The sequence below is a fragment of the Balaenoptera ricei genome, chromosome 19, assembly GCF_028023285.1.
Source record: "Balaenoptera ricei isolate mBalRic1 chromosome 19, mBalRic1.hap2, whole genome shotgun sequence".
NCBI classification, from domain to species: domain Eukaryota; kingdom Metazoa; phylum Chordata; class Mammalia; order Artiodactyla; family Balaenopteridae; genus Balaenoptera; species Balaenoptera ricei.
Genome location: NC_082657.1, coordinates 35980919 through 36003605, shown reverse-complemented (window position 1 = coordinate 36003605; position 22687 = coordinate 35980919). Strand labels below are relative to the sequence as shown.

The 22687-nt window shown below is 52.9% G+C and overlaps 1 protein-coding gene across 1 annotated transcript; it reads left to right on the top strand.

Moving 5' to 3' along the window:
• Nucleotides 1-656: 656 nt before the first annotated feature.
• Nucleotides 657-21993, top strand: PLLP (plasmolipin). The gene is made up of 4 exons (XM_059905530.1): nucleotides 657-937; nucleotides 17643-17816; nucleotides 19783-19905; nucleotides 21033-21993. The coding sequence occupies exons 1-4, from the start codon at nucleotides 803-805 to the stop codon at nucleotides 21147-21149; spliced, it is 549 nt and encodes a 182-aa protein (XP_059761513.1). The 5' UTR covers nucleotides 657-802; the 3' UTR covers nucleotides 21150-21993.
• The last annotated feature ends 694 nt before the right edge of the window (nucleotides 21994-22687 follow it).

Here is a 22687-nt window from a genome sequence, read left to right as displayed (position 1 = left end):
GTATTTCATTTATTTTGCACAGCGGCTCTGTGGAGTGAGGTCCATTTATATCCCTATATTACAGACGAGGAAACTGAGGCTCAGCGATCTTCTAAGTTACTGCTCAATCAGTTCAGAAGAGAAAACCACATCAACTGAGTCATAAAAGGGCCTCCCCCTTCCACGCACACCCACAATTTATCCAGACCCTCCCCTCCAGGATGCTCGGTCACCCGGGACTCCTTGGGAGTCTCTGCACAGGGATGCCGATCCCGCTTTACGGGGAGACTTCAGAGAGGGGCAAGGGCTCGCCCAAGGGCACACAGCGCCAGAGAGGCATTCGGCAGGGAGCCGGTATTTGCCCGCTCTGCTAGCGGCCGCCAGTTTATCCCGAGGCTCGGAAGCTAAGGGCGAGGAGGGAGCGAAGGAGCGGTCAAAGCTGCCGCGAATGCGGGGGATATTGTCAGCAGGCGGCTTTCCCGGGGAGAGAAACGGGCAGCTATCTAGGCTGGTTCTGGTGGAGCCATCTCATTGACCACGGCCTCAGTTTCCGCGTCAAAGAGATGGCGACTTGGTGTGGCTCCGGGATGGACCGGCGGGCGGTGTGCGAAGGGTTAAAGGGGAGGGTTTCGTGGCGAGGGCGGGGCCGGGATTCCAGCCGCACCTGGCTGCTCCCGGCTTCTCTCCCAGACGCCGCGCGTAGCCCTGGGAGCCGTATCGCGAGCGCGAGTCCCCTCGGAGGAGCCGCGCAGAAGCCGGCACCCGCCGCGGGGAGGGGTGGCGACGGCGGCGGGAGCAACCTCTGGAGGCGAGCGGAGCCGCCATGGCTGAATTCCCGTCTAAAGTGAGCACGCGGACCAGCAGCCCGGCGCAGGGAGGCGGCGCCGCGGTTTCGGCGCTGCGCCCAGACCTGGGCTTCGTGCGCTCCAGCCTCGGTGCGCTCATGCTGCTGCAGTTGGTGAGCGCGCGCTTGGGGCCTGGGGTCCGGGACCGGGGGGTGGCGGGGTGTCCCGGGGATCCAGGAGGGGTCGGGGGCTCTAGAGTTGCCCTTTTTCTTTGCTTCTCGCACACCCCCAACCCAAGTTCACATGCGCCCCGATGCGCCGTTCCTTCCTCGGGGGCGCCTCTAGGACGGACGCCCCCGAGATCACCCTGGAACCCTCTCACCCCGAGACGTCCTAGTTGCCGCCTCTTCGAGCACACACAAGGTGCACCAATGTCAGAGTGCCCACCTCAGCGCCCCATCACTCCCTCCCAAGTGGTCACCAAGAGGTCACCCACAGAAGCTCTCACAAAAGCCACAATCACCGCGCGCCACTCTCTCTCTCTCTCTCTCTCTCTCTCTCTCTCTCTCTCTCTCTCTCTCTCTCTGTTTCTCCGTCTCTGGCTCTCCCTCTGCCAGGACTAAGCCCTCAGCCCTCCAGCACCTAGCCTGAGGCAAAGTTCACTCATTTGACCCTCTGCTGAGCTCCCAGCGGCTCCCCGTGGCTGCACCCCAGAACCGAGTGGGCACATCCGGTCCAGCACAGACCCTTCAGCAGGGCCCTATGGGCTCCCACGCGGGAGCCCGGCCCTTCTGGCTTCCACTGGGTAACCTGCCGGTTTCCGGCCGGTTTGACTGGCCCCTTGGGGCCGAGATACCGCGCCCAACGCTGGGAGAGGGATTTGTGGGAAGCCAGAGGCAGGACACCTCTATATCCAATACCCTTTGTAGACCCCAGCCGAGGCCGAACGATGGGAACACCCCTCTCCCCACACACCAATTTCAGGCTTGAGGGTGTTAGCTTTCTCCCCATAGTACCCTCTGGGGCGAGTCGGGAAGCTGGGGGGCTGCCCTGTGGGAGGGGCTTGGTGCGTTTTCAGAGGACTAGGGGGGAATTGGAGGTGGGCCAAGATCCATTTTGCATTAGGGCACCTCCTGCTGTCCCACTGCTGGGTCCTAGCAAGGCTGCCAGGTTTAGGACTGAAGGCAGGGTCCGAGACCAAACCTCCCTCCTTACCGCAGGTGAGCACTCTTCCTCCTGGGCCGGTGCCGTCTCTCTTTCAGAATTCCTCAAATCTCTTCCTGTGGGGCCCCTCCCCCACCTCAGCCTCAGACTCTCTCGGAGGTTTAAAATGTAGATCTTGGTCCCCACCCCCGGGAAAAATGTGGAATTGGAATCTCAGTTACTACAGCCCAGAAATCTACATTTTTGACTTCTCTCTGAGCAGTCTGGCAGATTCTTTGTGAAGGGGAGGGGCGGGGCGGGGGAGAGGTCCCGACTGGGGACTAATTTAAATCTGCAGGTAGGAAAAGCCGGTCCGGAGCACTGCTGAGTGCTAGGCTCCCGGGTGGTTGTGAAGGTTACAGCAGCCAAGCGGGAAGGGAGTCCCAGTCCCAGGGGTGAGAAAGGGCAGAGGAGAGGGATGATCAATTCTGAGTCCAGGGAGGCTCATGGAGGACAGCTGGCTTTTGAGCAGGGACTTCACTGAAATCTGAGGCAGAGGTAGGGAAAGGGTGTTCAAAGGGCGGGCCACTGTGCGGGGCAAGCCTTGGGGCTGGGGAAGTGGAAGGGAAGTGGGGAGAGTAGCCAGCAGGTTGGTTTAGCCAGTGTAGGGGAGGTAGAAATTTTCCTCTACCCGTCTAGTTCTTCTGGCTGGTCTAAGAGTTAAATTGACATGAGAGAGATTAACAGGAGAAAATCAAAGTTTAATCACATGTACACATGGGAAAGGCCCAGAAAAACTGAGAAACTCGCAAAATGGCCAAATCCCTCCCCTTAAATACCATCTTCAGCTAAAGACACAAGAGGATATTGAGGATGGGGAGCCAGTTATGGGAGGTGAGCAGGAAAAGCACAGTAAACAATTGTGATGCAGATTTAAGTTGTTACTTTTTCCAATGATATGTTTCTAGAGATTTGGTCAACCTCTTGGTACTGTGAGGGAGACACCTTTACAGATGGAGATTTCCCTTACACATGTAAATGTTTCTTACAAAAGGGTAAGAAACCTTGGTTTTCAGTTTTTCCCATGTCTGCTGTTTCTTAGATCAGCAGCTTAAAATTATTATGCCAAGAGATGAATTTTGGGGTGGCAAATTTTGCTCCCCTACCCTGGAGCTGAAGCACTTGTTTCTGGGTGGCCAGAAACGGAAGGCTTGAATACCTTGCGAGAAGTGGTGACCATGTTCTGTTCGCAGCCTTAGGGGGTTTGGAACAGCAGAGGGATCCCTGCTGGGCTGAGCAGGATGAGGCTGCCTGGTGGGTCCCCGGGGTTAGCTCCCGGTAGGCAGGACCTGAGCGTCAGCCCCTTTTGCATTTGAACAATGAAACTTGGAATAAGGGGAACTAGAGGAAGGCCCTGCTGTGCCTGCAAGGACTGGGGTAGCTTCCTGTGGCGGAGGCTTGTGTCTCTGATTTAGGGGTCCCCGTGGGCTGAGCATCTGGGTCCCATCGTGCAAATGTAGACACTGAGGTGTCCATGGAATGCAGGACTGGCCTGGAGAGCTGTGGTGGATGGAGCTTGGCACTTAGACTCCCAGGGACTGAGTGTGAGTGGGATGGCCTTCTTCTGCCCTCCCTGCAGTGCTTTTGGGGCCCGGGGGAAGGGGGACAAGGGTCTCCCATCAGAGTTCTGAAGACCTGCACCTTTTAGTGCCTTCACCAATTGGCTTGTAGGAGAAGCTGCTTCCTGAACTGTTTCTCTGGCAACGGACAGTTCCACTGGGTCTGAGACAAGGAGGGTTCCACTCAACAGGCACCACGTCTTCTGGGAAACCATCATAGCTCCCATCACTCAGGTGCAAGCTAAGCTCCAGGCCTTCTGCCAAGAGCTTCATATTCTCATATTCTCCTCCACTTTACAGGTGAGGAAACTGAGGCTCAGGGGTCAGTTCTTTGCCCAAGAGCTCATAGAGTGATAGAGCTGGGATCTAAGCCCTGAGTGGCCTGACTTTTCTGATCCGCGCTCTATTACCACACTCATCTGGGCTCCTACTGGGCACTGGGTGTGGTGCTGTTGTGGGAGTGATGGAGACCCCAGACCCAGGGCCTGCTCTCCAGAAGCTCTTTGTCTGTAAGCTCAAAGGGTGAGCTACCTGTGGAGGGATCAGGGAAGGCTGCCTGGAGGAGGCAGTACATGGGAAGGTGAAAGCTAGTTCTCCATCAGACCCTTTTGTTTCCCAGGATCTGGTGAAGAGTTCCAGATGTGGGAGGAGGGCGGTGGGAAGGGGAGGTAGAAAGGCCCCAGCTTCTTGAGAAGGAGATGTGTTCTTTGTTTATTTTAGTATTAAATGTGTCCTGAAGAACCAACCTCAGTGTTCACTGATTTATCGCTCCCCCCACCCCATCTAGCTCCAGAAAGAACATGAGATGGAGTATGATATCAAGTCACATAATGACAGAAGAGTTAACGTAATATATTTTTAAAAGTTGGTGGTGTATGTGTGGGTTGGGTAGGGATTGACTTAAAGAGCGCTAAAAGGAGATCTGGAATCTGTCACAAGTTTAAGGCTGTCGATTCTTTGTTGAGTTTCCTAGCAGCCTAGGCAAAAAGGGAAACATGAATTTATGCAGATAGCATGTAAAAATGGAAGCAGGCAAGTTTGATCTAGAGACAGCTCTTGGTCATTAAAAACCTGGAAGCTTTTTTTTTTTTTTTTTTAATACAGCAGGTTCTTATTAGTCATCTATTTTATATGTATTAGTGTATATATGTCAATCCCAATCTCCTAATTCATCATACACCCCCCACCCCCAACCCACCACTTTCCCCTGGAAAACCTGGAAGCTTTTGATGCTGCAAATCTTTGTGTGGCTAGGGGGTGAAGGAACTTTGTGGAAGGTGTGGTTAACTTGACTGATCCCAGAGCCTTTATAGAGTAAGTATAAAGTGAACGCTATTAAGTGCACACATCTTTCTTATTTTTTTAATCTTCCCCGAGCCCCGGGGAAAAAGGTGATCTACCTGGGTTTACTGATGAGGAAACAGGCTCAGAGAGGTTGAGGAACTTGTACAAGGGCACACAGGGTAGAGTGGTCAATCTGGGATTTGCACTCAGATCTGAGAATCCAAAGCCTGGCTCTAGCTGTGCTTCCTTTTTTTGTTTTGTTTCTTTGCTTGTTTGTTTGGTGAGAGGTAGGGTGCTTTGGACCGGGAAGGAGAGGAAATTCAGGAAGGGGAACTCATCAGGGGCCAGGGCCACTAGGGAAGGCTTCCTGACAGAAGTGGGCCCTGAAGTGTTTAGTTATGTGGAAGGGGTAGTAAGGAGGTGCAGAGCACATGAACCTTGGAATACCTCGTATAAAGGCCCAGCAGTCAGAAGGCATCCTTGAGGCTCAGGACATAGAAGCCATATGAATGGCCTGTGTCGGTAGGATGGTTGTGTTTGTCACCTTTTATCCTTCCTTCTTGCCCTATCTCCTGGGATTGGGGGTGGTCACATGATTCCCAGTTGGCAGGTGAATAAACAGATCAGAAGCCTCACCTGCCACTTGATCACAGTGATCCATGGGTGGTGGTGAGAGTATTGGTGGAAGCAGAGAGCCTTGGGTTCAAATCCTGGCTCTGTCATCTTGGGCAAGTTCCCTAATATCCCTGAGCCTCAGTTTCCTTGTCTGTGAAATGGTGATGGTGGGATTGTGAGGAATGTGGAAGCTGATACCTGCAAAGGGCTTAGCTAGCGCTGTATATGTTAGAACGAAGGGCAGTTAGGATTCACAGGGTCATAGAATCCTAGGGCTCTTACGCTTGCTCCCAAAGGCCCCTCGGTGTGTCCTCAACATGAGCTTGCATTCTTCCAGGGACAGGGAGCTCAGTCCCTCTAAAGGCTACCTGCTCCATCCTTATGCACCTGGGAGTGTGAGAAAGTTCTTCCTTGTGGTAATCCTGACTCTCTCCAGCCCCACAAGGCATGGCAGCCCCTTTCCAGGTTGGGGGCAGGGCAGAGGCTGAAAGTCAACTCTTTAGGTTGGCTAGACAAGGTTGTTGGGATCTGTGAGGTGTGAGCAGAGGTTGGCCGTATTGGGATCACAGTGCTGGGGACTCACAGGGTTTTCCATAGCACTGAGTTTCGTGGGTTCAGCCTCCTTAGGGCAGCATTCCCCACCCTGCATGCTCCCCACCTTCCTTCCTACTCCACTGTACCCAGCAAAACAGTGCCTGTATTGTTATCTCCGCCTACCCGCCCCACTTATTGTGGCTAGGAGTGTATTGAGTGTTTGGAATCAATTTATAATTATGTAACAATATGTGGACACATTATCCTTAAAAAGCAAAAACCTATTACAGGTAAGGCTAAAGTTATTCTTGGATCCCCTACCCCTCTCCCCAAGGGAGCTGCTGTGTTGGGGTGTTTCTAGTTCTTTTTCCTGTGCAGTTTAAAAAACATTGATGGTTTTATTCTGTATCCTTTGTTCGGTTGCTTTTCTCACACCCAGGGCACCTGCATCTCTTCATGTTATGCAGCGCTGTCTGCCTCCTTCCTAACTGTTTCGGGCTATCCCAGGATGTCATGGTAGGGCCCTAGCTCATTTAGCCATTTCTCTATTGATGGGCCTGTTTTTATTCTTTGAAAAAATTATACAGACATACGGCAAAAATGTTCCAGCAGTCCAAAGCATTATCAATGAAAATGTAATCTCTCATCCCAGTCGGGTCACTCCTCCCACCCCATCCCCCGCCCTTCCCCGAGGCATCATGGGTGTGGCATTCCAGGGTGAGTCGGTGCAGTTATTTCTACACATAACACCTATCAAAACACAGGTAGGTGCACTCTGCCTGTGCCCTGCCACGCTTTTCCCCCCTTGGCAATACACCTAGGGATGTTCTATATCATTGCACATAGAGCTACACGTATCTTTCTTTTTTTAATCTTTTATTTCCTTAATTTCTTTAATAGGTAATGTATTTACAACAGCCTAGAATAAGATAGAGTGGGAAAGAGCACCGTGAAAAATCTCTGTCCCTTTTGGTTAGAGTTGACCACCCCCATGCCCATTCTTCTCTGTTTCCTGTGTAGCATTTTAGGCTTTCTTTAAGGAGATCTGCAAATGTGGCTATAGATCCCCACCTCTCCCCACTTTACTCCAGGGCTATGGTCTATCCACATCCTTCTGCACTTTTCCTTTTTCACTTAAAAGTGTGTCATGGAGGTCTTTTCGTCTCAGTACCTGAAGCGTGATCACTTCTCTTGCGGCTTCTGTAGCAGCCCATCCCGCAGCTGTGGTGTGAGTTGTGTGGCCCGTCCCTTTGTTGACAGACACTTGGGTTTCCACACTCTGTCACGGTGTTCCACACTCTGTCACGGTGAATGATCTCGCCCAAGCCACTGAGCGCGTCTGTATGGTACATTTCCGGAAGGGGGACCACTGGCTCAGGTTATGTGTGTTAGTGATTTTGTTAGAGATTGTCAGATGCCCTCCATAGGGGTCACATTTGTGCCCCTCAGTGAGCCTTCTCGTAGAGTGCCTGTTCCCCACAGCTCCCATCTGACAGGCGAAATGGCAGGTCAGGGTAGCATTGTTTTGCATTTCTCTTATGAGTGAGGTTAAAGAACCTCACTTTTTAAAATATGTTTAAGAGCCATTTGCATTTCCTTGTATGTTTGCTTCTTTCCACATTCTATTAAGTTGTTGGTCTTTGTCCTATCAATTGCTAGGAGTGCTAGATGATTTGCAAATATTTTTTTCCTAGTTTGTTTTTTGACTTTGCTCAGGGTATTTTTTTTTTGTTTTTTTTTATGGTGGTTTTTGTTTTTTGTTTGCTTGTTTGTTTTGTTTTGTTTTTGGTCAGAAAGACCTATTTTTGTGTTGCCGAATTTCTTGTTTTCTTTCCTTTTTTCTTTCTGGCTTCTGGAAACTGTCAGAGTTAGGACTTTCCCACCTAGAGGTAAGAAAAATTCTCCCATGTGGGGCTTGGAAAGTGTTGCATCAATCACAGTCCTGGAAGATTGCTGGAGGAGACAGCCTCATTTGGGTGCTAAAGTGTCTTTAGTGCCTTCCCAACACTTTTTTTTTTTTTTTTTTAATTTTACTTATTTATTTATTTTTGGCTGTGTTGGGTCTCCGTTTCTGTGCGAGGGCTTTCTCTAGTTGTGGCGAGCGGGGGCCACTCCTCATCGCTGTGCGCCGGCCTCTCACTGTCGCGGCCTCTCTTGTTGCGGAGCACAGGCTCCAGACGCACGGGCTCAGTAGTTGTGGCTCACTGGCCCAGCTGCTCCGCGGCATGTGGGATCCTCCCAGACCAGGGCTCGAACCCGTGTCCCCTGCATTGGCAGGCAGATTCTCAACCACTGCGCCACCAGGGAAGCCCCCAACACTTTTTAAATTTAAATCTGGAGCTCTGGATCCTGGGAAGACAACTGTATCTATCTGGGATGTATTAATATTGTTAATTTTTGTTGTATTTAATTTTATAGTTAGCTTCTATTGTGGTAGATAATGCAGGTTTTCTACTTTTTAGTGATTTAAAAGTTTCTTTTTAAAATTATTATTTGTGTGATAAATCCACATTCATCAATGAGGACTAGTTAAACAAATTATGATACATTTGTGCGGTGGCATACGATACAGTTAGTAAAAAGATAACTTCTCACCCCTCAACGAAAACAGTAAGGCAGCTCTGTATGTATGTAATGATGGACAGTCTCCAGGCTGTATGGTTAAGTGGAAAACGCAAGGTGAAAACCTGTGTGTGTAGAATACTGTCATTTGTCTGGGAGAAATACACACAGGCTATATAAATATACACACTTGCCTATCTGAAGTGTATGTGTGTGTGTGCATGCCTAGGTAGTCTTTGACAAGACACTTGAGAAATCACTCTTGGTTGCCCCCAGGGAAGAAATTGAGTATCAGGGGAGGAGGGAGACATGCTAAAAACACCATTTTGTTACCTATCATGTCATATATATTATGCATTTTAAAAAATAAAATAACTTATCAAAAAAATCTTTCAAATAAATGAAAATAGTGGGTAAAAAAATAGGACAGGTCATTTATGGGTGCAGCAAAAGCTATGGAGATGGCATTTGAAGGCTCCCTCAGGCCCAGAGAGGGGAAGGCACTTTCCCAGGATCACAGAGCAGCAAGCAATGGCTTTGAGTTCAGTGTTACTGTCTGAGTGACCTTTTCTTAACCATCTGTAAGTGGAAAGAGGTAAAGGCTGCGGAGCTGTCCACGTGTGGTGGATGCCCTCAGCTTCTGTTGGAGTATCAGGGCCAGGTGTAGGTTACTCCTTGTCAGCTGGTGAGTTGTTTGTGGTAGAATTCAGTGAGGACTATGCCCTGATTTCCTGCTCTTAGATGGTCTGAGGGAGCTGCAGGGGGTCCTGCCCTGGTCCCCATGGCGATTTGGAACCTGAGTGTTGGGGGAGAGCCTGTTTTCCTTGGCAGTCCAGTGAGCCCAGCCCTGAATATAAGCTGGTCCTTTGCTGTTGGGCTGAGCTGGCCCCTCCTGTTTGCCCAAGAGGTGGGAGGGCAGGGTGGTACAGGGTCTTACGGAGAGGTGAGAGCAGGAAGGCCAGGGCTGAAGGTCAGGCAGGGCCCAGTTGCTAGGGAACAGACCTGGGGCTGTTCTGGGATGTTTGAGCTTCATTCAGTTAGGAGCGGAGAGGTCAGATACCAGGTGATCTGCCAGCCTGTATGAGATTAGCCAGATGGGGTCACTTGTCTGTCCTCGAAGTTTAGATGGGGTGGGGCTTGCTCAATGTCACCCCAAACATAAGTGACAGAGTCAGGACTAGAGCTAGTGTCTGAGGAAGGAAGTCCAGGGAATAAGGAAGACCCTCACTTTAGGCTGCCCCTCCCCCCAGCCCTGTTCCCCAGCAGGTAGACAGGCCAGGTCTCATGGGGCTAGTGAAGTTCATACGCTCCCAGCAGCCGGCTCTCTCTGGAGGGCCGATGGCCGGACGGGGACCTGCCTGGGGTGCTGAGAACATAAGATTCTGTCACCCCTCTCCGCCCAGGGTCAAGGACTGCCCCTGCCTCTTCTCTGCTCCCACCTCCAGGGCAGTGATGCTTCCTCCAAACAAATTAGTCTCCAGGGAGTGTCCCTACCTCCTGGGATTTGGAGTTTTGTCTTCCTCTGGGCGTCTCTATCTACTGGGTCACAGAACTGTCCCCACGCTTACCGTGCATGACCTTGGGACACGTCCATCTCTTCCGAGAGCTTTGGTTTCCTCATCCGTGAAATGGGCCAAGTGCTTTACTTGAGAGAGTTGGGCTTCCTGGGAGTGAAGCACTGGAGGGGGGCTGGATTTGCACTTGACCTGGGCTTTCAAGGGGACTAAGGCCTTCCTAGAAAAGCTCTGTGTCGCTGTAAGGGTCTTAGTGCTGGGGAGGCACAGGTTGACTTTCTGGGGAGGACCAGGAGACCCCCAAGGGAGGAAAGGGAGGAAGGTGAGCAGGTCTTCATTTCTGGAACCTCACCCAGGGGGTGCATTGCTGCTGGCTCTGGGAGCCAGGGAAGGCCTTGCGGATGCCTTGGGGATGCCTCTCTGTAGAGGGGACCTGCTTAGTCTCTGGCCCCAGAGTGCAGAATAGGAACCAGCAAGGGGGTAGGCAGGAGGCAGCTTGAGCTTCATGTTGCGAAGATTTTTCTAGAACCCTGAGAGAGACCCCAAAGGAAGAGTGGTGGCAGTGGGCTCCTTGACATGCGGGCTGCACACAGGGGCCGGAGGTCCTCATGAGGGGCTCTGGGGGCGGCGGGGCCATGGGGGCAGAAGTCTCTTTCATCTCTAGTTCTGAGACTCGGGACTCAGGAATAACAAGCAGTGTGATAAAGGCTGCATTTGGAAAGCCCTGGAGGTGAACCAGGCCCCGAGCCAGTGTTCCCATCCTCCTCCTCCTCCCTGACAGCCCAGGCTGGGAGCTGGGTGCTCGTGGGTGGGGACTCTGGTTGACTGGCTCCGCCCTGCACTTCGGGGCCTATAACAGCGCCTGGCAGAGAGCGGGCCCTCGGGAGAGTTTGTTCAATGACTCGATTTGGTAACTCACGTGCCTGCTTTTCAGGTAACAAAAGGGAGGCTTGGCCGAGTTAAATACCACCCCAGACCGGGTCACTTGGCTCGGGCTGGGTTCTGAATCTGCCCTCGCACCTCCTGTAGAGCTGGGGTGTGATGGCCTAGGATTCTCGAAGGCTCATAGTGTACAGAGCGGGAATTCCAAGGAGCCTTTCCCTAGAGCCCGGCCCCTCTGCACAGGGAGGAAGGAGGTGGTATGTGGAATTGTTGTGGCCACCCAGGCACCCAGAGCCTCTGTCCCCTGCGCCTTTGTCTCCTGGGACACAATGGGTGGCTTTTTGTCCCCATAAAGTCCCTTTCACTGTAGCGAGAAGGGCCAGGGCGGGGGTGGAGTATGGGCCTGGTCAGGCCAAGTTCTGAGTGTCCTCAGCTGCCCAGATGTGTCCCTGTGAGGGGGAACCCCAGGAAGGGTTCACGTGGTCCCCTGGGCCTCAGTTTTCTGGATGGTGCAGTGGGGAGAAGGGAGTCCTGGGGGCTGTTGGATGGGCCCTGCCCTCAGATTGTTTCTAAAACATTTGGTTTCATTGCCAGTGTTTAAAAAGCTGAAGATTTCACGTAGAAATTCGGATTTCTAACGTCTCTTGAAAAATCAGAAGTTCTTGGGACTGCCCTGGTAGTCCAGTGGTTAAGACTCTGAGCTTCCAGTGCAGGGGGCATGGGTTCAATCCCTGGTTGGGGAACTAAGATCCGGCATGCTGCCTGGCGCGGCCGGAAAAAAAAAAAATCCGAAGCTCTGGCTGAACTTCTGGCCTGCGTTCCCCCAGACACCAGCAGGCTGCTCTCAGCTCCGCAGACCTCCCCTGGCCCACCTTAGTCACTTCTGTGACCTGCGTGCCTTGGCGGCTGCTGAGTTTGAAACCCTAATGTCAGCCTCCAGGCACTGAGGTTTTGTCCCCCGCGTGGACGCTGCAGTCTGGGGTTTACTCCCTCTAAGCTGTCTAACAGCCCTCCTAGCCACTCACAACTTCTACAACTTTTCACTTTTTCCTTTACAGTATTTTACTTGCATGACACACCTATGAGGTGACCAGGAGAGGTGTACTTGTCCAACCCCCTCACGTGTCAGATGAAGAAACAAACCAGAAAGGTTAGGTGCCTATTCTAAGACCACACGGCAAATCTACAAGGGTCTAACTCAGCCCAGGAGGTGGAGAGGATTAAAAGGAGAGTTGGCGTGACCATCTTTGGGCGGGAGAGGAGTTGGCCAAGTGCTCATGGGATTGGTGGAGTCCGTCCAGTAAGTACAAGGGAGGGAAGGCTGTGGGCCCCCCTAGAGGAGGCCTGTGTTGAGGAGTGTCAGGCCTCAGACTTAGGGGATCCTTGGAGAACACTGAGCAGACCTCCCTGCTCCCATTGTACAGGGGGGAAGACTGAGGTCTAAAGGGGTGAAGGGTTCTGCCCAGGGACCCTTAGCCTGTGAGGAGTGGAGGGAGTGTAGCTGCAGGAGGTGTCTTAGCGTGGGGCTGGACTGGGTTCTGCTCCCTACCACCTGCGCACCTCCCTGCCTTTGGATAAGCCCAGCTGCCTTATCTGAAAGGTGGGCGGGGGGGCCCCACTGGCTGAGGGCCCTTATCTGCCAGGAACTGTGCCTGGTGCTTATTAGATGCATTATCTCTCCAAGGCCTCATACCCCTAGGAACTGCACACACTATTACTACTGCAGGAAACCAGCCACAGAGAATGGATTGGGAAACCCATGTTCTGACCTCTCAGAGTGATAACATTAGAGCACGGAGAGTGTTAAGCCTATGTTGGGCATTGGTCTAAGTACCTTACATATATTACTTCATTTACATCTACCCTGTGAGGTAGGCACATTTTGAAGATGACACTGAGGCACAGAGAGGTTCAGCAACTTGCCCGAGGTCACACAGCTAGTAAGTTGGCAGGGCCAGAGCTTGAACCCAGGGAGTTAATAGACCACCTTTCCATTAGAGTTAATGCCAACATCCCCCAGTTAAATCAGATCATAACAGCCATTCGTAGACTCAAAGAGTAGCTAAGAAAGATGTATTCATTTCCGACAGCTGCCATAACAAAATGCCACAGACTAGGTCTCTTAAAAAACAACAGAGGGACTTCCCTGGCGGTCCAGTGGTTAAGACTCTGTGCTTCCACTGCAGGGGGGCATGGGTTTGATCCCTAGTCAGGGAACTAAGATCCCACATGCTATGTGGTGTGGCCAAAAATAAAAAAATAAAACAAAAATTTATTGTCTCACAGTATTAGAAGTCCAAAATCAAGGTGCTGGCAAGGTTGGTTCCTCCTGGAGGCTCTGAAGGAGAGTCTGTCCCATGCCTCTCTCCTAGCTTCTGGTGGTTGCCAGCAATCCTTTGTGTTCCTTGGCTTGGAGACACATCAGTCTAATCTCTGCCTCCATCTTCACATGGTGTTCTCCCTCTGTGTGTCTCTTTGTCCAGTTTCCCTCTTATAAGAACTCCAGTCCCTGGATTGGGGCCCACGCTAAGTGAGGAATGCCTCTTAGTCAGGCATTTGTGACTAATCCCTCTCCTCTCTGACCCTGCAGGTGCTTTTAACAAAAATAGCTCTGTTATCCAGTCGTTGAGAAATTTTTGTTTGGAGGTGCAAAGGTCCTGGGGCATGTGTGAATGTGACCTTTTTGACAGCCATCATTTAAAGAGAAAATCCCTAATCTGAAATCTTTAGGTTTTCAGGAAGACAGGGGTTTTTTTTGGTTTTTTTTTCCTTCAAGATTTCCAGACCGTTCTCTTTGTTGATCTGAAGTGCATGCCTGAGGAGGTGTTGCTGGGGCCTCAGAGAGTTTGGAAGGACCAAGGGGATGAGGTTTGGTTCTGTGTATGTGTATGTGTATGTGTATGTGTATGTGTGTGTGTCTGCCTTTAAGAGTAAGACACACAGATATATGTGTAGACCCCCACAGAGAAACATGGGGACAGATGAACACGTAGGCAAAAGAGACAGGGACCCCCGGAGGTAAAGGCACAGAGTTCTGCTCTTCGTCACACGGCTCCCTCCCTTCACCTCTCGCATGCCAGGAGAGCAGGGCTTTTCATGTTTTGGCTCACACACACAGTGATAGGTGCTCAACAGATACTTGTTGAATGAGTGAACCCAGAGGGATGCACACGGCAAGGCCTGTGGTCAGAGAGGGTGTCAGAATTGCAAGAGGGCCTGGGTGAAGCCCTGTGTGCAGGTGGCAGAGTCGGGGCCTCCTGCCTTGCTCTCCACCTTTGGCATCCTACTGCCCTCCCCCTGCACAGTGGGGTTTGCTGTTCTGTACTGGACTATAAGACAAGTCCTCTGGCCTCTTCCAGCTAGACTGTGGGTCCACAATAGGAGGGAGGGGTCCAGTGGCTCCTGCAGCTTCTGCAGATGAGGCCTGGGCCCAGCTCCCCATGCAGGGCCACCCAGGCCAGCAGAGGGTCAACACATGTAGGGGTGCCCTGTCCTGGGCTGGGGCACTTCCTGCAGATTCTTGGGGCTGGGGGTGAGGGGACGGGAAAAACCAGTCTGTCTGGTTGAGATGGGGGAGGGCAGAAACCAAGGCGGCTCCCTGGGCACAGGGCCAGGGCAGCAAGGCCAGAAGGAACACCAGAAATTCCCACTGCTTATCTAGCAGCTTTGTCTCCCAGAGGCTGTGCTTGCTGATCCGGAAATCAGGGCTGGGCAGGAGGGCGAGGCAGAGAGACCAGAGAGCCTGGATGCCTGCGGGGCCTCGCCCCTGGGAGCCAGCGAAGTGTCCTCATTTTTTATACATCACTAAGTAACTCTCAGTAGCCCAGGTTCCAGAGAACGACAGATCTGGGTTCAAATTCTGCCCTGCCCTTTACCCACGGGTGACCGTAGATGACTCATTTTCCTCTGAGCTCCGTTTGGAAAATGGGGATAATACATAATACTGACTATTGAGAGGGTTATGGGGAAGTCAATGAAATAAAAGGGAAGGTGCTTACCTGAGGCCTGGCACACAGCTGGAGGGCATTATGTGGTTATTGTGACCAAGTCCATGAGTAATATACCAACAATTTATAAGTGTACATTAGTGTAAACCCAGATCGATCCTTTCTTGATTTTTCAGTTCACTGCATTTTCTAACTTCCTTTCAGATAGTTGGAACCAGGCAACACGATGGCATGGAGACCTGTAAGGACCCTGCTTTAAGTGAGGAGATAATTGTCTGCCCCTGACACGCTTAGTCCTCCCCTGGGAGAGTCCTGCGTCCTGCTGCTTCGGGAGTGTCTGTTCTCCTTTATAACAGTGACCTCCCCCAGCCCTGGGAGCTCTTGGCCCCGCTGATGTGTCTGTTTCAGGCAGGGTGTCCTAAGGATGGGTGGTAAAAGGTTGGGGGGCTGTGCTGAGACACCCGCACTCTGGGTCCTCATGGGTAGGGGCTCTGCCCCCAGCGGTGTGACTGCCCTCAAGGCCCTGCTACCTGTCCCACCTTCCTCGCCTGCAAACTGGGCCCCATGGGCCACCCAGCCTGTTGGTGGTGGCTAGAGGAGAGCACTAGAGGCTAGAGGTAGGGCAGGGGAGGCTGGCAGGGTGCAGTGTGGGGTGGGCGTCCCTGGGGTCTCACTGCCCCCCCCCCCCCGGAACGGGAGGAGGAGCAGGTGCAAAAATCTGGAGAGAAAGGGGAGTGGGTGCTTTCCCGAGTCTCCCACTCCCACCCCTGCGTGGAGGGAGGCAGGGCCGGGAGCACATTCAGCGATTCACCCCTGCGTCCTCTTGTGACACACAGCGCCTGTGGGGGGCGGGGGTCTGACCTCTGTTTCCTGGATAAGGAAACTGAGGCCAGTTACCTCCTGAGCCTGTGTTTATCGAGCAGGTCTATGCGCCAGGCACTGCGGGGCACTGGAGACACAGCGATGACCAAAGAAGGATTCCTCGGGGGCCTGCGTTCTAGCAGGCGGACTAGAGTTGCCCTGGTGAGCCGCACAGAGCAGGAAGGCACTTGCCTGGCGTCCCATAGCCCAGGCAGGAAGAAAGCCCAGCTCCTGACTCCCAAGCCCAGGGCTCTACCTCTCACTTCCAGGTGGTGGGGAGAAAGGAAAGTCGTCACAGGGGCTGCTGGACTCCCGGCCTCAGCTAGGCTCATTCCTGCCCTGACCCCACAGGTGTAGGGGGATCGATACAGAAACTTCCCTTTTGGTCCTTGGCAGGGGTGCTTCGGTGGGGTGCCTGGCAGGCACCCAGTCTGGCTGCTCTGGGGTGACAGCTCTCCTGTGTCTGGTCTAGGAGCTTGCGGCGGGGGGACTTTCTGTCCCCCAAACCAGCAGCAGAGGTGGGTTTCGCTCCTGAGCCACTTCCCTGTGATCCGACTGATGGTTGGCTCATCCTCGAGTCGGTGGCAAGGTCACTGGGAGCCTTGGTGTCACACGCTATCCACGGGAAGAAGAGTGACAGCTCTCTCTGTGTCTTCATCAGCAAAGCAGCCTTTCTCCACAGCCCCCCAGTAGATCCTCCCTCTCAGTGGCCAGTCCCGAGGCCTGCTGCCGGCCAGGGATTCTGGAGAATGAATGCCCTTGTGGTGAAGGAGGACGTCCTGGCCTATGGGGTCTCCGCCAGCAGGGAAGGGGCCAGGAGAGGCTCGGGGGAGGCTAGAACGGCCACAAGTGAGGTACCACCCTGCCAAATTCCCCACGAGGCCACTGTGGGGGGGGGTTCAGCCAACCTACCCGTGTAGAATTCCCTGCAGCACAGTGTCCCCAGCTGGAATTGTTCATTCATGTGTACAAACCCCCATGGGTCCTGAACCTGTGAGGCAGGTATGCTCTTTATACTCATGTGACAGGTGATGTGTCCAGAGCACAGAGTGGTTGTGAGCTTACCCAGTGTCACACAGCTGGTAAGGGGAGTGCGTTTTAAATCAGGCAGTCGGCTCCGGAGGCCATGCTGTTAGCCGCTACACACACTACAGGGATGTTGGGGCCCACCCTGCCACATAGGAATGGCGTGATAGGTCCTTTTGCTTTTCTGAGGCCCAGTTTCACCTGTAAGGCGGGGATGGTAACACCTGTATTGAGGGGCAATTAGGAGAGTCGGAGAAGCTGGGGGTGGAAGGGGCTTGGTAGGGCACCAGGCAGAGGTCACTGTACCTCTGGAACTCTGTGATTGTGTGTCCCTCCCTCAGGGGTGTGCTGGTGACTTCATCTTTCTTTCAGAGGCTTTTACTAAGCCCCTGACCAAGCTCCGGTCCTGTACTGGGTGCTGAGATGCACCTATGAATGGGACAGTCATTGTCTTGCCCGTGGGGAACTGGGCAAGCCTGGGACACCACCCCTCCAGGGCTGCAGGGGTCTCACCCTGGAGGCAGCAGGGTGGATGGCACTGCTGCTCTGGCTTCCAGTCTGGGGAAGGAAACAGAATTAGAGTCTTGGGTGGTGGGTGCCTGGGGGGCCATGTGAGCACAGAAGAGGGTTCTGGAATCCAGACTGGAGGAGCAGGGAAGGTGTCCTGGAGCACGTAACATTTCAGCTGAGATCTGAAAGGAGTACGTTACCAGGCAAGGGCTTGGTATGTATTGGTATGCAGTAGGAGCCAAATAAATTTTTCTTGGGCAAATGAGAACTGTGTCCTGCAGAGGGCGCCCCACGGCAAAGGCCTGGAAGCCTCTGGCCTGTGGCCTCCAGCCTGAGTGCTGGGGGCTCTGGGAGACGCTGGCCCTGTCTCGCTCCCTCCAGGTGCTGGGGCTGCTGGTGTGGGCCCTGATTGCCGACACCCCGTACCACCTGTACCCGGCCTATGGCTGGGTGATGTTTGTCGCTGTCTTCCTCTGGCTGGTGACAATCGTCTTCTTCATCCTCTACCTGTTTCAGCTGCACATGAAGCTATACATGGTGCCTTGGCCGCTGGTGGTGAGTCTGGGTAGGAACCCTGGGGGTGGGTCCAGGCTGACCCTTCTGCCTCTGGGTGTAGCTGTGACAATGCAGCCTTCCCTAAATGAGAAGTGGCAGGTGGGGGCTGGCTGAAGTCCTCGCTGGCCTGTAGCTCTGGGTGGGGGAGGAAGGATTGATGGTTCAGGTGTCCAGTTTTTCTGAGCACTGAGAGCCACGAATCCGGGAGGACTTAGGCTTGACTTTCTCCCACGAAGGGAGTAGAAGTGAGGGGCTGTTGAATGGAGAGACCAGAGGCCATTTGGGATCTTGAAAGTATTTTTCCTTTTGCGGGGTAGTTGGGATTTGAATCTGTGGGTTCTGACTGGCAGCCCTGGGCCTGGAGGTTGGGCTGAGCTGGCAGGAATCACCGAGGCTGGGCCCGGTGTGTGCAGGATGGGCTGGGCTCAACGTGCCATCTCACCCCCCGCACCCCGCTGTCTGCAGGGTGAGGCCCCTGCAGCCTGGCAGAGGATGGTGTCCCGGGTTTGCCCGGGTCAGTCTCCTTAGCACACAGAGCTGTGAGTGTCCATAGGAAGTACCCTGGCCAGACATAGAGAAAGCTGCTAGGGCTTTTTTCTCTGACCCGGAAAACCCCTGCAGCTGGGGTCTGAGGCTTTCAGTGAGCAGAGAGAGGCAAGAGAGGCACGTGATTGTAAGACAAGCAAAGCTGGGACTAGGCAGCATTGTTTGCAATTCAATGACTTTTGAAGCTGAGGAAACGTGAGTCATCCTCAAGACAGACCGGGTTTGTTAGATCTTGACATCACTGGCAGGAGCCAGGTGGTGTTTGCGGCGGGCACTGGGCTTGGAGGGAAGATCCTGGCATGAGGAGGGGGCGGCCTGACTTCCTGGCTAGGGTCCAGCCCCTGCCTCGTGTCCTAGGAGCCTTGAAGAAAGACATCTCCGGAGATGGAGGGGCCTTGGTGTTTCTTAGCACTGGTCTGGGGCCCAGCCACAGCTGCTGATGGAAAGGAGGCTCCTTTCCCAGGCCATGATGGCAAGGCAGTGTCTCACCCTCCTAGAGGAGGCTGAATTATGATTGCCAAATTGGGCTTTCCTGGGATAGGGGCTACAAGCCCCCTTCCGGGCGCAGGTAAGAGGCGTGAGTGAAATAGGTCAGGAGGGGTTAGTGGGAATGCAGGTGCCAAATCTTGATATTTTAAGATTGAAAGTTTTATATGAAATCAAAGTTTTCGTATGAAATCAAATTTAAAATGTTCGTAATATTTTTTAAAAATCTATGGGATGAGCCAAACATTCCTGAGGGCCACCAGTTTGCGATCTCTGCTAAGAGTGTCAACTGGGTCCGGGGGCCAAGCGTTGGGGGAATGGGACCTGGGCCTGGTTGTCAGCCCAGGACCCTTCCTTGCCAGCCTGGCTTAGGGGGTCCTCACCCTGGCGTTTGACATGGGGCCTAGAGCCTAGGATGTGGCCAAAAGGCAGACACAGATTCTTCCCACTGAGGGCAGAGAGGGACGTGAGGCACCACCGCCCCCGCCCCGTGGGCCAGCCTCAGAGCCAAGTCCTCAGGGGCAACAGGGAGGGCTGGGCCTGGCTGGGAGCCAACACGAGCAGGACCCGGGTTCTTCAGCTGGTGCACTCAGAGACAGGCTTGGTTTGGCCTCTTGCCATCAGGAATGGGTTTTGCCTTGTGGAACTGTTGCTGTCCTGACCAGGTCACTTTAGCAGCCCCTCCACACCCGCACCATCTCTTGGCCTTCGGTATGTTTACATTCCCTGCTCATATGGCCTCCAGGCTGACCTTGTGTAGACCGCTGTCTCTTGAGGCCTTTTTAGTGGGAAAGACCCACGTGTCTCCATCCGCATCCTTGAGCCCCAGCCCGTTCTGGCTACTAAAGGGATGTGCTCGTGGGGACCAGGAGGTTCCACAGTTACCGGAAGAGTCTCATGTCTTAAGACTGTTCTCTCCCCCACCTACCCCCAGTTAATGATATTTAATGTGGGCGCCACCATTCTCTACATCACGGCCTTCATCACCTGCTCTGCTTCGGTTGAACTGACGTCCCTGAAGGGCACCGGGCAGTATAACCAGCGTGCAGCTGCCTCCGTGAGTATGGCTCCCTGGGGCACCCTCGGCAGTTACAAGGGAGACGGGCCAAAGCAAGGTCTGTGCCCCTGGACTCTCACTGCTCCCTGGTCCCAGGCCAGGCACCTGCCACATGCTGAATTACCCTCCTCTCAGTGGGCTGTTTTCCATAATTAACAGCCATACCCTGAGGAACCAGAATGCTTGGGAAATACTTGGGTGGCACAAATGAAGTTTGGGTTAAATTTACTGTAAATCAGTCATGCTACGATGATTTAGGGTCATATGTCCCCTTGGAGAATCTGTTAAAAGCGCTCTATCCTCCCCCCTTGAGAAAGGCACGCACAAAAACCTTTCGGTTTAAACCATTTGGGAGCTCCTCAGGCTCTCCCACGCAGCCCAAACTCGGGCTCCAGGTCGGGTAGCCAGTGAAGTATCAGCATCCCCTCCGTACCCGGCACGCCTCACCCACGGGCCCCTGCAGGCACTTCCTGTGTCCTTCCACTCCCTCAGTGGGGAGGGGGACAGGGACTGCCAGTCCTTTCTACAGACCAGGAAACTGAGGCTAAGAGAGGTGAAGGGACGCGCCTAAACTGAGTCCTGGGTAGGGCGGGAGTTAGACCAGGACTTGGGTTTCCTCACTCTTTCTGGTGAGGATGGTTTTGAAATCTGTGAACTCAGTCACCAGAATAGAGACATGGAAATTCTGAACGTGGCCTTAGGTGCTAGTGCAGGGATACCTATGAATTGATTCCAGAAAACTCCTAGGGTAGCTGAACATTGCCTTTTTAAAACTAAATCCCTGAAATGTGTCTATAAAGGAGCTCCTACCCCTTGGTGACTCTTAGCACACTGTCCAGTTATCCCTCTCAGTCTAAGACACACCTTGCTGGTGTGGTTAATGGTTCCCCCACTAGAATATAAAGTTGGCACCCCAGAACCTGGTACCCATCAGCCCCCACTTGGGTTAAATGGGTGTATGGTTAAGGAGGAGGTGGTGTGGCTCCAGAGCAGCTCATTCTGGTTAATTGAGGGGCCCCGGGGTTCACTGTCTGCATCTACCTTCCAGGTGCTTGTGTCACTGTCACAGCCCCCAGCCCCGTGTGCCGTGCTGCGGACAGACTCACCTTTGCTGTCTTCTCTTTCAGTTCTTTTCGTGTTTAGTGATGATTGCCTATGGAGTGAGCGCTTTCTTCAGCTTCCAGGCCTGGCGAGGAGTAGGCAGCAATGCAGCCACCAGTCAGATGGCTGGCGGCTATGCCTAAACCACCGGTGCCATGGGCCACCCTGGGCCTGAAGGCTGTAGCCTGGTCCCTGTGCAGGTGGCCCCGCAAGCCCGAAGCCTGAGCCCTGCATGGAGTCAGCCCGGAAGGGACTACACTTGCTCTTCTCTGCTCGTCAGACTCCTTGGGCTCACCCCACACTCCCAGGGAATCAGGATCCTTCCTCTGGCAGGCACATGGGCTGGAGAGAGGCCAACAGCCAAGACCTCTCCATCCTCCATATTCAGCAGAAGGTGATGGGGGATACAGGACTCTCTCTGCTTTGTCTTTATGACTTCGGTGTCCAAGGCTGGGACCCAGCCTTCTCATTGGCACTAAATACACTAACAATGACTCCAGACTTGCAGCCCACCATAGAATGAGCCTAACAAGCAGCAATTATTTATCTCTGTTTTTGTTCTGGGAAGCTGAGCAAATTCACGAAACCGTTCTGATTCCTTAAAACATAATCCTGGCCTGACCCTCCCCCAAGCCAGCACGTCACTTGTAGGGAAACTTGTCGAAAGAGGGTTATGATGCTGACAGTATAGTCTTCCTTTCCTACATTTCAGACGTACCAGTTATTTTAAACAAATCAGTTTTAAGTGACTTCTCAATGACGAAAAACTTATCCAGGTTTCCCTCCCTTTCCCAAGCCCTTGTTTGTAGTTTTCCCTTTGGGAAAAGCTAACATCAATGCCTACTGCCTCCTTGACACTGTTCATCAGGCACCTGGGACATGAGGGAGGGAGGGAGGGAAAGCAAGGCCTTGCTAGTGAGTTGTCCTTTGCTTGGTGGCAACTTTGTTGTTTTTGTTTTTTTACAAAAATAAAGATGAAAGAACTTATTTGGAAAAGATGTTGGGGAATCACGGTTATAGATGCTTATAAACTCCAGGAAGCTGCAGCATAGTCAGTACAGTCAGCCCTCCATATCCCTGGGTTTCACATCTGAGGATTCAACCAATCAGCTGATATGCAGGGTCAGCTGTATTCAAAATACTCGCCATTTTACATAAGGGACTTGAGCATCGGTGGGTTTTGGTATCCCCAGCGGTCCTGGAACCAGTCCCCCACGGATACCAAGGGACAACCGTACAAAGGTTCCAAATGCCTATTTAAAGGCAGTTCCAGTTCTGCAGTCTCAGCACCACCAGCCACTTCTTTGGCCTGAGGTAGGATGACCAACTTCCTGCCTGCTTTGCTGGGACAGTCCCGTTTATGCCGCTTGTCATGGCATAAATTTAATAGCACCCCCTTTTATTCTGAAAAGGGTCTCAGTTTAACAGTAAATCATTTAGTCATCTTGATGAACTTACGATTGCCCTGTCACCTACCTTGACAGTTTGTGAAGTTCAGAGATCAGACAATCCAAGTGCCTGATGCGCGGAGCTGCTACAGACAGTAGAGGTGGGGGGAGCAGCAAAGAGGGGTATACTCTCCTTCTGAGCTTATTTTCCCACCACAGCGCAACATGCTCTGAATAATAAGCCACAGGCATTTCTGGGCACCCCTTGGTCCTGTCTTAAAAAACTGGAAACA